A 13459-nucleotide genomic window follows, 5' to 3' on the forward strand; every position below is an offset into this window, starting at 1 on the left:
CTTTAAACGCCCTATATGATAATAGAATACGATTTAAAGTAGCCTCAAGCTTCGGCACAGCGATAGCGAGGGATTGTAGGATTTGTAGTCCATCGTAGATCGCCTGTGTTCATGAATAAATATCCCATGATGCACCGCAGAAAAACTCACTTCATGGTAACCAATAAGACGACGGGAAATAGAACGTTTGCCGCTAGAGGGCAGTAAAACATAACCGATACAGTACACGGAGTGACAATTACTGACTTTTCTTCAGGGGTTATTCACATTTATTATAGATGATTTGTATCATTGTTTGTCTTTTACTGTGTTATTCTGTATTTTTGTCAAAAATAACTTTACACTAGCTAAATGTCAAACACTAACTGGTAAGTAATATTTTAGTACATGTTATATGGAATTAAACACCGAACATATTTATGTTTTTTTTAATGTTTTTATTTGGCTGACTGACAGTGATTACAGTCAAGAGGTAAACAAAATGAATGAGCATGATCTTTCCAATGACCACATCATTGCAACAAAACATTAGCATTAAGTCGTTTGGGATTGGATTTTATAGGGCCTCACCTGTTCCAACTTTGACCCAAATATTGGACTTCCTGTCTGGTTCAGCTGATAATTGGAGCAGCACAGTTAAAGTACAGTGCACATCACATGGAAACATTTGCACAGTTGTAGGATTTATAGTTTATTAATGCAAGTTAAATTAGACATTTATAGCAGTGTGCTGCTGTCATGACTGTGTATTTTGCCAGTTGCCCATTAAACAAATTATTTATTCCAAACTAAGAAAAAAAAACATTCAAATAAAGAAATTAAGGCTCTCTATTATGATGCATTTTTGACTTAAGAAGAACAAATGTTGACAATGAATAATATTTAATCATAGAGTTGTAACATACATAAAGTGGTGCTTACATTTCAATCGTATTGTCTTTGCAATGAAATAATACATGTCTGCCATTAGATTAGAGCAGTGGTGCCACTTCCAAAAATATATATATATTTATATATTTCATATTCTGCTCCACAGGGCAGGTTATACACGAAGTTCCTCTGGTACAGTGTCAGTCGCTCTCCTCACACATAAAAACATTTGCTTTAAAAAAAAAAAATGTTTACAGTCGCATAAAAATCTACAAAGCTATGATGTCATTTTTTTTTTCATATTTTTTATATTTGATGTCAAGCAAAAATATTGGTTGTGCTATGTATGATGTATTACAACGGGTATTTAACAAAAAATATCCGTTGTACTAGAGCTGTACAAAATAAATTTAACCTCACCAGCGGAGCCTTTGTCTTGCATTAAGAGATGCACACATGTTGGTGAATGATTTGATTGAGTAGTGTACATAAAAGCAGTGATATTTGTTGCATCAGGTGTTATTTTAGACATTAAAATTTAGCAACACACTTTGCTACTTTGTCAACAAAATAAAATAAGTTAATACTGTTAGATTGATTTTATTCATAAAAAGCTGCAAGTATTGCACCTTTGCATAAAAAACATTATAATCAGATTCTAATATACATCTTAAAGGTAGCGGCTGAAGCTTTCATTTTGAAAAGTTTGGTTGTTTTGTCTTCTTAGCTCTTGGTACGCACATTCATGTTGCAACTCGTTTTTAATGACTTTTAGGAGGGGGCAAAAAGAATTGGTGCTGTCTTTGTGCATTTATAGTAGGAAGCGTATTCATATGGGCCCATTCGTCATGGTTTACCTGACACTTGAAACGTGACAGATGATGTTACATTTTTTAAATGGGGCTATATGAATGGGGGCTTCTGTAAGTGTAAGAATTCCAAAGACATTCCTGTACATGAAATTAACAAATAAAGAGAGGACGCAATCATGGCGCCGAAAAGGCCTTAAAGGCCTACTGAAACCCACTACTACCGACCACGCAGTCTGATAGTTTATATATCAATGATGAAATCTTAACATTGCAACACATGCCAATACGGCCGGGTTAACTTATAAAGTGACATTTAAAATTTCCCGGGAAATATCCGGCTGAAACGTCGCGGTATGATGTCGTATGCGCGTGACGAAGTCAGAGTAACGGAAGTTATGGTACCCCGTAGAATCCTATACAAAAAGCTCTGTTTTCATTTCATAATTCCACAGTATTCTGGACATCTTTTGCAATTTGTTTAATGAACAATGAAGGCTGCAAAGAAGACAGTTGTAGGTGGGATCGGTGTATTAGCAGCGGACTACAGCAACACAACCAGGAGGACTTTGTTGGAGCGCTAGCCGCGCTAGCCGCGCTAGCCGCGCTAGCCGCGCTAGCCGCCGACCTCACCTTGACTTCCTACGTCTCTGGGCCGCCAAACGCATCGGGTGAAGTCCTTCGTCCTTCTGCCGATCGCTGGAACGCAGGTGAGCACGGGTGATGAGCAGATGAGGGCTGGCTGGCGTAGGTGGAGAGCTAATGTTTTTAGCATAGCTCTGTGCGGTCCGGTTGCTAAGTTAGCTTCAATGGCGTCGTTAGCACAGCATTGTTAACCTTCGCCAGCCTGGAAAGCATTAACCGTGTATTTACATGTCCACGGTTTAATAGTATTGTTGATTTTCTATCTATCCTTCCAGTCAGGGGTTTATTTTTTTTGTTTCTATATGCAGTTAAAGCACGATGCTATCACGTTAGCTCGTAGCTAAAGCATTTCGCCGATGTATTGTCGTGGAGATAAAAGGCACTGAATGTCCATTTCGCGTTCTCGACTCTCATTTTCAAGAGGATATAGTATCCGAGGTGGTTTAAAATACAAATCCGTGATCCAAAATAGAAAAAGGAGAGTGTGGAATCCAATGAGCCAGCTTGTACCTAAGTTACGGTCAGAGCGAAAAAAGATACGTCCATCACTGCCTCTCAAGTCCTTCACTGTAACGTTCCTCATCTACGAATCTTTCATCCTCGCTCAAATTAATGGGGTAATCATCACTTTCTCGGTCCGAATCTCTCTCGCTCCATTGTAAACAATGGGGAATTGTGAGGAATCCTAGCTCCTGTGACGTCACGCTACTTCCGGTACAGGCAAGGCTTTTTTTTTATCAGCGAGCAAAAGTTGCGAACTTTATCGTCGATTTTCTCTACTAAATCCTTTCAGCAAAAATATGGCAATATCGCGAAATGATCAAGTATGACACATAGAATGGATCTGCTATTCCCGTTTGACTAAAAAAAAATCATTTCAGTAGGCCTTTAAATAAATAACACAACACAGGGAAAATAAATTGAAAATATATAAAATTATCAGGAGGTTTACTAAATGAAAAAGGCCAGTCCACAAAATCCCTTTAACAGCTAGAAACCTAATGTCATCTATTCACTGCAGACTCCTCTTTTTCTGTATGAGGGATGATTAGTGTCTTCTGTTCTGGACGTTTCAGCGTTACCGTTAGGAAGAAGAAGGCCACAAGAGTAAAAATTCAACTTTGAAGAAGCAGGTGATATGAAAATATCAGTGCTAATCAGTCGCCATGTCATTTTCCTGTTTCTCTGTGCTCCACCTCTGGAGTTGCTGGAATGCATTTGTGTGGCTTGTCGGAGGCCACAAAGCCAGACAAACAGTTGCACCTGTAGGATCCCTCCGTGTTAGTGCACTGGCCGTTCTGACACAAAGGCACCTTGTCGCTGATGTCCTCACACTCGTTTATGTCTGCGAGCAAAGGTCACATGTTAAACATTTGCACCATGACATTGTCTTTTAATTTGAACTGAATGAGCTAAAATGCTTTAAAACAATTACTACCACCATTGCAATGCAGTGACGCCTCGGTTTTGGCACGCCCCACTTCTTGTTTGATACGGCTTTCAATGAAAAATATTGACAGACGTGTACCCTCGTACAAACATTGTGTGGAATCGAGTGTCCAAACAAAGTCAGTCTTTTAAAAGAGTATGACAGCAAAATGAACAACCATGGGGCCAAAGAAGGTTGCGAGTAACAGCACTTTGATAAAGAAGGTGAGAAGTACTATTGAATTCAAGAAAAATGTGTGGCAAAATACCACATTTTTATCAACTTAAATCTTGAATGAAGGTGAAATTGATGGTAAATGTTCTATTATTAATTTAATTCCTAGTTTATATGTACTTTTAATTGTTTTCTACATGTAAAACCATAATTTTCTCTGTAAAATGGAAATTTCACTATAAGTAGATGAAGCAATTCCTGAAGGACTTGCGTGTGAATGCTCCAATGCTGAAGTTGAACTAATTGTTGAAGTAGAGCACACAATTCCTGAACAGGCTGAATATTTTGAAGTTGGAACGAGGGATGTCCGATAATGGCTTTTTGCCGATATCCGATATTCCGATATTGTCCAACTCTTTAATTACCGATACCGATATCAACCGATACCGATATCAACACAACAATATGCAGTCATAGAATTAACACATTATTATGCCTAATTTGGACAACCAGGTATGGTGAAGATAAGGTACTTTTTAAAAAATTTTGTAAAATAAGTTAAATAAATTAAAAACATTTTCTTGAATAAAAAAAAAAGTACAACAATATAAAAACAGTTACATAGAAACTAGTAATGAATGAAAATGAGTAAAATTAACTGTTAAAGGTTAGTATTATTAGTGGGCCAGCAGCACGCACAATCATGTGTGCTTATGGACTGTATCCTTTGCAGACTGTATTGATATATATTGATATATAATGTAGGAACCAGAATATTAATAACAGAAAGAACCAACCCTTTTGTGTGAATGAGTGTAAATGGGGGAGGGAGTTTTTTTTTGGGTTGGTGCACTAATTGTAAGTGTATCTTGTGTTTTTTATGTTGATTTAATAAAAAAATAAATAAAAAAAACGATACCGATAATAAAAAAAACGATACCGATAATTTCCGATATTACATTTTAACGCATTTATCGACATCTCTAGTTGGAACGGTTTGAATCGGATAAAAAAATGGGGGAGTTGTGGAACTTTGAAAAATGGAAAATTGGGAAAAGCGGGAATTTAAAAAAAAAAATGCTAAATGCTATTTTGAATGCTGTGATTGGTTGGTGTTGGAATTTTTGAAATCGGTTGAGAAATATTGAAGTAGTAACATTTTTAAGTGAGAAATAGAATTAGTATTCTTGGAATTTTGGGAAAACCAGGAATTTTTCGAGTTCAAAAAACAACTTTGTTTTTTGTCCTGATTAAAAGGAATGATTTGACAGTGGAACAGTTGAAGTGGGTTGAACAATGTTGAAGGAGTAGTTGACAGAAAAGAGGGTGACACAAGGGTTTGAAAAAACGGGAATTCTGGGAATTCCTGGAATTTTTTCGAACTTGGAAAAATGATAGTTTGAATGTCCTGGATGAGTGTAATGTGTTGAACGTGGAATAGTCTGAATAGGTTGAAAAATGTGAAAATGGTGTAAGTTTGAAAAATGGCCGATTCATTTTAAATGGGAAAAATGTCCCGGAAAACCTGGAATTCTGAGAAATATGGGAATTTTTGGAATTTGTCAAAGGAAAGTCTGCGATTCCCCAATAGGCTGAACAGTTTGAAGTTGGAACAATTTGAATCATGTGAAAAATGTGGAAGGAAGAACGCGCCAAAATCTGGAGAATAATAATAATAATAAATAGATACATTTTGGTGTAGAAAACCATATGTGTGAATGCTTTGGAGCATTCATACAATTAAGAGCAGCCATAGAGAGATTTCATAGTAGTGTAGATTTACTATCCACTGAAAATGACTCAACACAGCCATTATTGTCCTAATACAATACATAGCAACACAAGTGAGAAAACTTCCCAGATGTCCAAATTCTATCCAAAGTGTGAACATTTAGCGTCAGCACCATTGTTCTCTAGAACTGCCTTAATCCTATTGTGCATGGAATTCAGAAGAGTTGCACAGGTTGCTACTGGAATCCTCTTCTCCTGATGAAGTTGGTGGATGCTTCTCCGCCTATCTTTTTTTCCGCTTCAGGATGCCCAACAAGTGGTCAATTGTGTTCAAGTCTGGAGACATTCTTGACCACTCTATCATTTTTACCTTTTTCAACAAGGCCTTTGTCAAGGTGTGTTTGGGCTCTTTATTATGTTGGAAAACTGCAATACAGCAGAGTTTCCCAAAGGAAGGGGATGCCATGGTACATCCAAGTAATGTAATGAACCTCGGCTCTCCCAGTGCTGGCAGCACTCATGCAGTCCCAGACCATGACGCGAGCACCACCTTGCTTGACTGCTGGCTCGGCACAATTACTGTCTAATACTAAGTCCTATAACATTTTATTAGGACTGTGCTGATTAATAAATCAATTAATCGAACGATTAAAAAAAAAGAACTCGATAACTTTGCTGACATCGATAAATCGCCATGTCCGTGTGTTTGTTTTCTTCTTTTGTCGCTTTCAAACAGGGTGCAAAAGGGTTCACTCTCTCAATAGCAGAATTACAAAACCCAAAACCAGTGTAAATCGTAAATACATATACATATACATAAAATAAAATGATTTGCAAATCATTTTCCACCTATATTCAATTGAATAGACTGCAAAGACAAGATATTTAATGTACGAACTGAGAAACTAAATTTTTTTGCAAATAATCATTAACTTAGAATTTAATGGCAGCAACCACTGTGTTACATGGCCTTTCCTTGTAACAACACTCAGTAAACGTTTGGGAACTGAGGAGACCAATTTTTGAAGTGAAATTCTTTCCCATTCTTGCTTGATGTACAGCTTAAGTTGTTCAACAGTCCGGGGTCTTCGTTGTCGTATTTTACGCTTCATAATGCACCACACATTTTCAATAGAAGACAGGTCTGGACTACAGGCAGGCCAGTCTAGTACCCGCACTCTTTTACTACGAAGCCACGCTGTTGTAACACGTGCAGAATGTGGCTTGGCATTTTCTTGCTGAAATAAGCAGGGGCGTCCATGAAAAAGACGTTGCTTGGATGGCAACATATGTTGCTCCAAAACCTGTATGTACCTTTCAGCATTAATGGTGCCTTCACACCCCCATACCATCACAGATGCTGGCTTTTGAACTTTGGGCTTATAACAATCTGGATGGTTCTTTTCCTCTTTGGTCCGTAGGACACGACGCCCACAGTTTCCAAAAACAATTTGAAATGTGGACTCGTCAGACCACAGAACACTTTTACACTTTGCATCAGTCCATCTTAGACGAGCTCGGGCCCAGCGAAGCCGGCGGCATTTCTGGGTGTTGTTGATAAATGGCTTTGGATTTGCATAGTAGAGTTTTAACTTGCACTTACAGATGTAGCGACGAACAGTAGTTACTGAAGTGTTCCCGAGCCCATGTGGTGATATCCTTTACACACTGATGTCGCTTTTTGATGCAGTACCGCCTGAGGGATCAAATTCTTCGGCCTCTCCACTTATGTGCAGTAATTTCTCCAGATTCTCTGAACCTTTTGATTATATTACGGACCGTAAATGGTGAAATCCCTGAATTCCTTGCAATAGCTCGTTGAGAAATGTCGTTCTTAAACTGTTCAACAATTTGCTCACACATTTGTTAACAAAGTGGTGACCCTCACCCCATCCTTGTTTGTGAATCATGGCACCCACTTGTTCCCAATTAGCCTGTTCACCTGTGGGATGTTCCAAATAAGTGTTTGATGAGCATTCCTCAACTTTCTCAGTCTTTTTTGCCACTTGTGCCAGCTTTTTCGAAACATGTTGCTGGCATCAAATTCCAAATCAGCTAATATTTGCAAAAAATAACAACGTTTATCAGTTCGAATGTTAAATATCTTGTCTTTGCAGTCTATTCAATTGAATATAATTTGAAAAGGATTTGCAAATCATTGTATTCTGTTTTTATTTACCATTTACACAACGTGCCAACTTCACTGGTTTTGGGTTTTGTAAATAAATGAACGGAGTGACTCCACTTGTCCATCTTTGTCTCGGTGGGTGGACCGCCACCTTACACACACACACACACACACACACACACACACACACACACACACACACACACACACACACACACACACACACACACACACACACACACACACACACACACACACACACACACACACACACACACACACACACACACACACACACACACACACACACACACACACTTATTTAGGATTAATACAAGTTAATGACATTTCAGTTACAATGGTAAAAAATAAAATAGTAATGAGAAATAAAAGTGCATTGCTTTTGAAAGGGTTAATTGCATTATTATTATTATTATATATTGTATTAAAATTTGTGCCTAATTTGGTCTCAAAATAATGCTGACAATAACATTGTTTATCGGGAATGATTTGTGGAACAATATATCGTCCAGCAAAATTTGTAATTGTTTATTGGGAATGATGTGTGGAACAATATATCGTCCAGCAAAATTTGTAATTGGTCCAAGTCTACATTTTAACAATGCTAGTACCAAATTTGTACTTTAAAAATGGTGCAGGTGTCTAATCGATGAGCGAAACAATACTTAAAAAAATGCAAATTTTTGGGAAAAAACTAAACAAAAAAATAATGCCTTATTATTTTTTGTGGATTTTGTAACATCCAAATTGAATACACTACTGTATTAATTTAAATACTTTGATTACATAAATTAAATAATAAAAAATGAATACATTAAAAATATAAGACATCAAATCCACGATAAATTGTCATAATTATTGCAGAAATACAGAACATAGAGAACGTGCAAAAAAGGACTTGCTCGTTGATCCTCATAATTCTGGAGGTTCGTGAATGCAACATGGCTCGCCGTAATGAGGAAGTCCGGTGTTGTTGTGGCTAGCCTAGCTGTGTGGCGTTGTTATGATGGCTGCTGTTGGCTTGTTAAAATAGCCAATACAGTTTAAAAAGAGCATCAGACTGTGTGTGCTCGTGTTGGACACTATATTACTTCCAAGACGTTACTTGTACAATATCATCACCAAGCACTTGTTTCAAGTGGCTAAGTATGCAATTAATTAAGCACCATAACTCAATCAATCAATCAATCAATCAGTACTTAGTTTTTCGGTTTTACATTGGCACCTGTGTCATTATGGAACCGGGTTTCGGTGCCCATCCCTCCTTGTGTCTTGACTCATTTTCAGTGGATCGTAAATCTATATACTGCTATGGAGGCTGTACCCTGACTACTCTAAAGTATATCAAATATTGTATTGTTTTGTCCTTTCAGAATAAAGACTCTAATAAAATGGTTTCTGAAATGTGAGGGAAGTGTTTACTTTTGTGATATACTGCAGATACTGTATACCTAACTGATCCTGTGAGGGTATTTAAGAATATGACATCAAAATAATGCATGCAGACTAAGTGTATTGATCCCGAATGATTTTGTCCCCATGTTTTGCCTCCTGGTAGGGACTAGTATCTTTCACATTTGAATCGATATGGTATCAATTCCTGGTATCTGGGAATTGATACCGGTACTCTTGTAACGTTGTGCATGCTCATGTGTTAATAAATGTTAATTGCTCAATAATAAAATGTCATTTTTTAAGTTTAACACTGAGATAATAATGATAACTGTGCTGTCCAGCTAATATATATATATATTTTTACACTTCTGAGTCGTATTTGCAAGTGTTGTATATACTCTTGCGGTGCCTGAGAATGCAGTTGCAATTCCAAGACATTAGATGGCAGGATAGGATGTAGTGTGTTGCCATTGTCACAAAGTCGTTTTTGCCATTAAGTTGAAAGTGCCAGTCGTGTCTTTTGTTGAGTCCAACAAAGTGTTTATACCTCAAGTATTGTACTTATTAAACACCAACTGTTTAATTGTAACGTGCAGCATAGTTGTAGTTTTTATTGCCAAATTTAGAGGTGTTGAAAATGCCATGTAAAAATCCGCTAATCAGTAGCATGTACACCATAGAGCTAGCTCATTTTAAAAAGGGAAGTGTTACTTTACTTTCGAGCGCTTTTGTAACAGGTATGCTTGCTTTGTTGGCATAAGAAAAAAAAGCAAATTTACCTAGAGGTGGTCCGACTGACTCCGCATTGAGGGCTTGGTTGCCCACTGTGCTTGAGACGGAGCCAAGTCTACAACGGGACGTGACGTCACGTGCAACAAAGGTATCTAAATATGGTACCATTTGAGTTTATGTGAATCGGTTCCCAGTAGAACTGACATAATTTGGTTTGTACCTCTAATAGTACTGAATTTGGTACCGATCCCTACATTCAGGAAAATGGGATATCTCGTAGTCCTTGTTATTTTTTTGAATGTTGAATTATAGCAGGTCCACCATTAAAACATCCTCATCCATGTAGTTTTTGGCAGGATCATGATGCCGTTGAGCATTTCAAAAGCTCAGAACTTCAAGTAAAGATAACAAGGGCATCATGAATGTGACAGTGACATTGGTGAATGAGCCTCCTGTGTACGTCATGTTCTGATGGGCAATGATGTTTAGGAAAAGCAGGAATGTAGCATGTGTTGCACCACATGTTTCCACTGCCTCGGTATTATTGGCCTTGAGGCTGATAAGCCCGAACGCAGACGGAATATTGTAATCATAGCATTCCATAACAAGACAGTCTCACTTTCTCACAAGACAAACAAAGCACACTTAAGAGATATAAAAACTGCATGTAATAGAGTGAGGGCCGCAGATTCAAGGCCTTACTCTTGGCAGCGAGCAGCTAAAAGACAATGCTTTTGGGGAGTAGACAGCTTTCATTAGATCGCCGTAAAACACAAGTTAATGCAAGGTTGTTAAATGCAAAGCTTCTCCTTGAGCCGCATGAAGCATTGCCTCACTGAAATAAATCCTAAGCCTGGCTCCGAAAGGTTTAAACACGAAGGGAGCGATCACCATTCCAACATTCTGAGAGGCGAATAAACTGACTGATGGATCGCATGCGGACTCCCAGAGGTCCCCCTCTGAGAAGCTTTACACGGAAGGAAGGCTGTGAGATAGCCAAGATGTCACAGTGAGAGCCCACCTATGCAGGCCATCTTGTTAAGGTCCAACTCGTATCCGTCGAAGCAGTCGCAGGTGTAGCCTTCTCTCACGCGAACGCAGCGTCCATTCTCGCAGCCGTTCAGAATGCCGCATTCTTCTGCTTGGAGACCCTCAAAGCCTTCGTAGCGTTCTGAGAAAGAAAGAACACAATGTGTTTATGGAACTAAGAAGCATGTTGTCAATGCATTTGTATGAAAGGGAATAAAGATTTTAATAGTTTTTACTGGCATTAAATATGCCCGTTCTAAATACATTATATTGACAAAAGTCTTGGGACACAACAAATCAACAGAGATTCTTGCTTGAATGGAGCAGAAGAACTTGAGAGCTCTGACTTCAACCTCAACCTCACAACTGACACAGTCCAAAAGCTTGCAGAATGTTGAGTTGAGTTTGAGTTTATTTCGAACATGCAAGCATACAACATGATACATCACAATTTCCAGATTCTCTTTTCAACATGTTCGAAAAGGAGTAGGAAGTTTCCTCAGAAGAATGGAAGCTGGTATAGCTGTGTATTATCTACAAGTTTGACTTCCTAACCGCCTCAAACGTGTATTTGTAAATACATTTTTGAGATTTAAATATAAATATGCTTGATTTGGTATTTGTATTTGTATTGAATTTGCATATGTGGATGGTTTTTTTGCTTTTGTGTCAATGAGACATTCCTACCACAAACCAGATGCACAAACAAATGTGACCTACACACTCCCCTGAACAACCAGCAGAGGGCACTGCAGCCAGAGCGGTCTGGGTCACAGAGAATTATATGCATTACATGCAAAATGCCTGGAGTTCTCTGCACAAAAACAATCCATGTCTTTACAGAGAAAACGCACAACGGGCCTGAGCAAGCTAACGTTAGCTTTGTATTAACTAATGCTAATTTATCCAGTTAATCTGAAAGAACGTGCTAGCTGCTTTTTTTATTGTATCAATGCCGTTTAATGACCTTGTCCCGATGTAGATACTGATCTCTTATCAGTGCAATGTGTGTCAAATCATACTAAAAGTCATGACGTAATATGACCCTCCCTAGTGTGCCTCTGATTGGCTCGCCAATGTCTGACCATGTCTGTGACCCAGACCGCTCTGGCTGCAGTGCCCTCTGCTGGTTCTTCAGGGGAGTGTGTAGGTCACATGTATTTGTGCATCTGGTTTGTGGTAGGAATGTCTCATCGACACAAAAGCAAAAAAGCGATCCACATATGCAAATTCAATACAAATACAAATACAAAAACAAGCATATTTATATTAAAATCTCAAAAATAATATTTACAAATATACGTTTATTTATACAAATTTTTGATTTATTTGTATGTCACATTTTTATATTTATAAATTTTATTTGTATATATTTTCAAATCTCAACAATATAAAACAAATTCGCGTTTGTTTATACAAATTCTTTATTTATTCGTAAATCACATTTGTATATTTATTAATATATGCATATGTATTAATATCATATTGATATATACAAGTTGATGTGAGACAATTCTACTTCCATACCGCTGGAGGACCCAGCATGCCTTGCGAGCTCTTCGTTAATAACAGTTAAAGCAGGGGTGTTGAACTTGTTTTCATCGAGGGCCACATCGCAGTCATGGCTGCCCTCAGAGGGCCGCTTGTAACAGTGAATATAAGAATATAAAAGTATAATCGCCTCATTATATTATTGCCTATGCATTTAGTTATTTGATTTTTGTACGTACAAATTGACGGATAACTTGCTTTGAAATCGTAAGTCAAGGTGACGAGCAGATATTTAAGTATTTATTGTTATTTTTACAAACTATCATACGGTATACAATATTATTGTTAATTTTACAAACTATCATACAGCATATAATAATTAGGGGTGTTAAAAATGTTATTTTTTATCACATTCGAATCCTGATTGTTTTAGTAATTTTTTTTTTTTTTTTTGACGAATCAATTAAAAAAACTAAACATTTTTAGGCCATCTCTATGCTTACTTGGTGCACCTATGTGTCACACGTCAGCTCCCAAAAGGAGGTTTTGTAACCTGTAAGCTGTTTTGTTAAGGGCTTATTATTATACCAAATAATACATTGCAAAAATCAGTTTGAATCGAGTATCGATTATGAATCAAATTCTCACCCCAGAATCGGTATTGAAAGCGAGGTGCCCAAAGATTCACACCAATAACAATTGAATATTTGTATTTATATCAAAGTATAAAACATGAAATTTCATGTACATTTTTTTCTGTCAAAATGGAAATAATGAAAACATTTAGTAAGAAAGATGAAGTATCCACATTATTCCCAGGCTTTCGCGGGCCACATTAAATGACGTGTCAGGCCGGATCTGGCCCCCGGGCCTTGAGTTTGACACATGTGAGTTAAAGGAACTTGTTTGTTGTTACCTACATACAATGGTAGTTCGTTGTTATTGTGTGTTAACTTACTGTACCAGTTACGTGATGTGCTGTTCACTGTTTGGTTTGTACCGTGA

General features: G+C 37.6%; 1 protein-coding gene across 5 annotated transcripts in view; it reads right to left on the reverse strand.

Annotated features, from left to right (window-relative positions):
* Positions 1 to 452: 452 nt before the first annotated feature.
* LOC133646673 (latent-transforming growth factor beta-binding protein 1-like) overlaps positions 453 to 13459 on the reverse strand; it is a 321379-nt gene continuing 308372 nt past the window's right edge. For all 5 annotated transcript variants that reach the window (XM_062042297.1, XM_062042299.1, XM_062042298.1 and 2 more), the window contains 2 exons: positions 10956 to 11105; positions 453 to 3669 (listed from right to left, as the gene is read on the reverse strand). In XM_062042297.1, coding sequence (XP_061898281.1) covers positions 3494 to 3669; positions 10956 to 11105 — 326 coding nt within the window. In that variant the 3' untranslated portion in view covers positions 453 to 3493. The remainder of the gene's footprint in view (positions 3670 to 10955; positions 11106 to 13459) is intronic.

The sequence above is a fragment of the Entelurus aequoreus genome, linkage group LG03 (assembly GCF_033978785.1).
Source record: "Entelurus aequoreus isolate RoL-2023_Sb linkage group LG03, RoL_Eaeq_v1.1, whole genome shotgun sequence".
Classification (NCBI taxonomy): Eukaryota; Metazoa; Chordata; class Actinopteri; order Syngnathiformes; family Syngnathidae; genus Entelurus; species Entelurus aequoreus.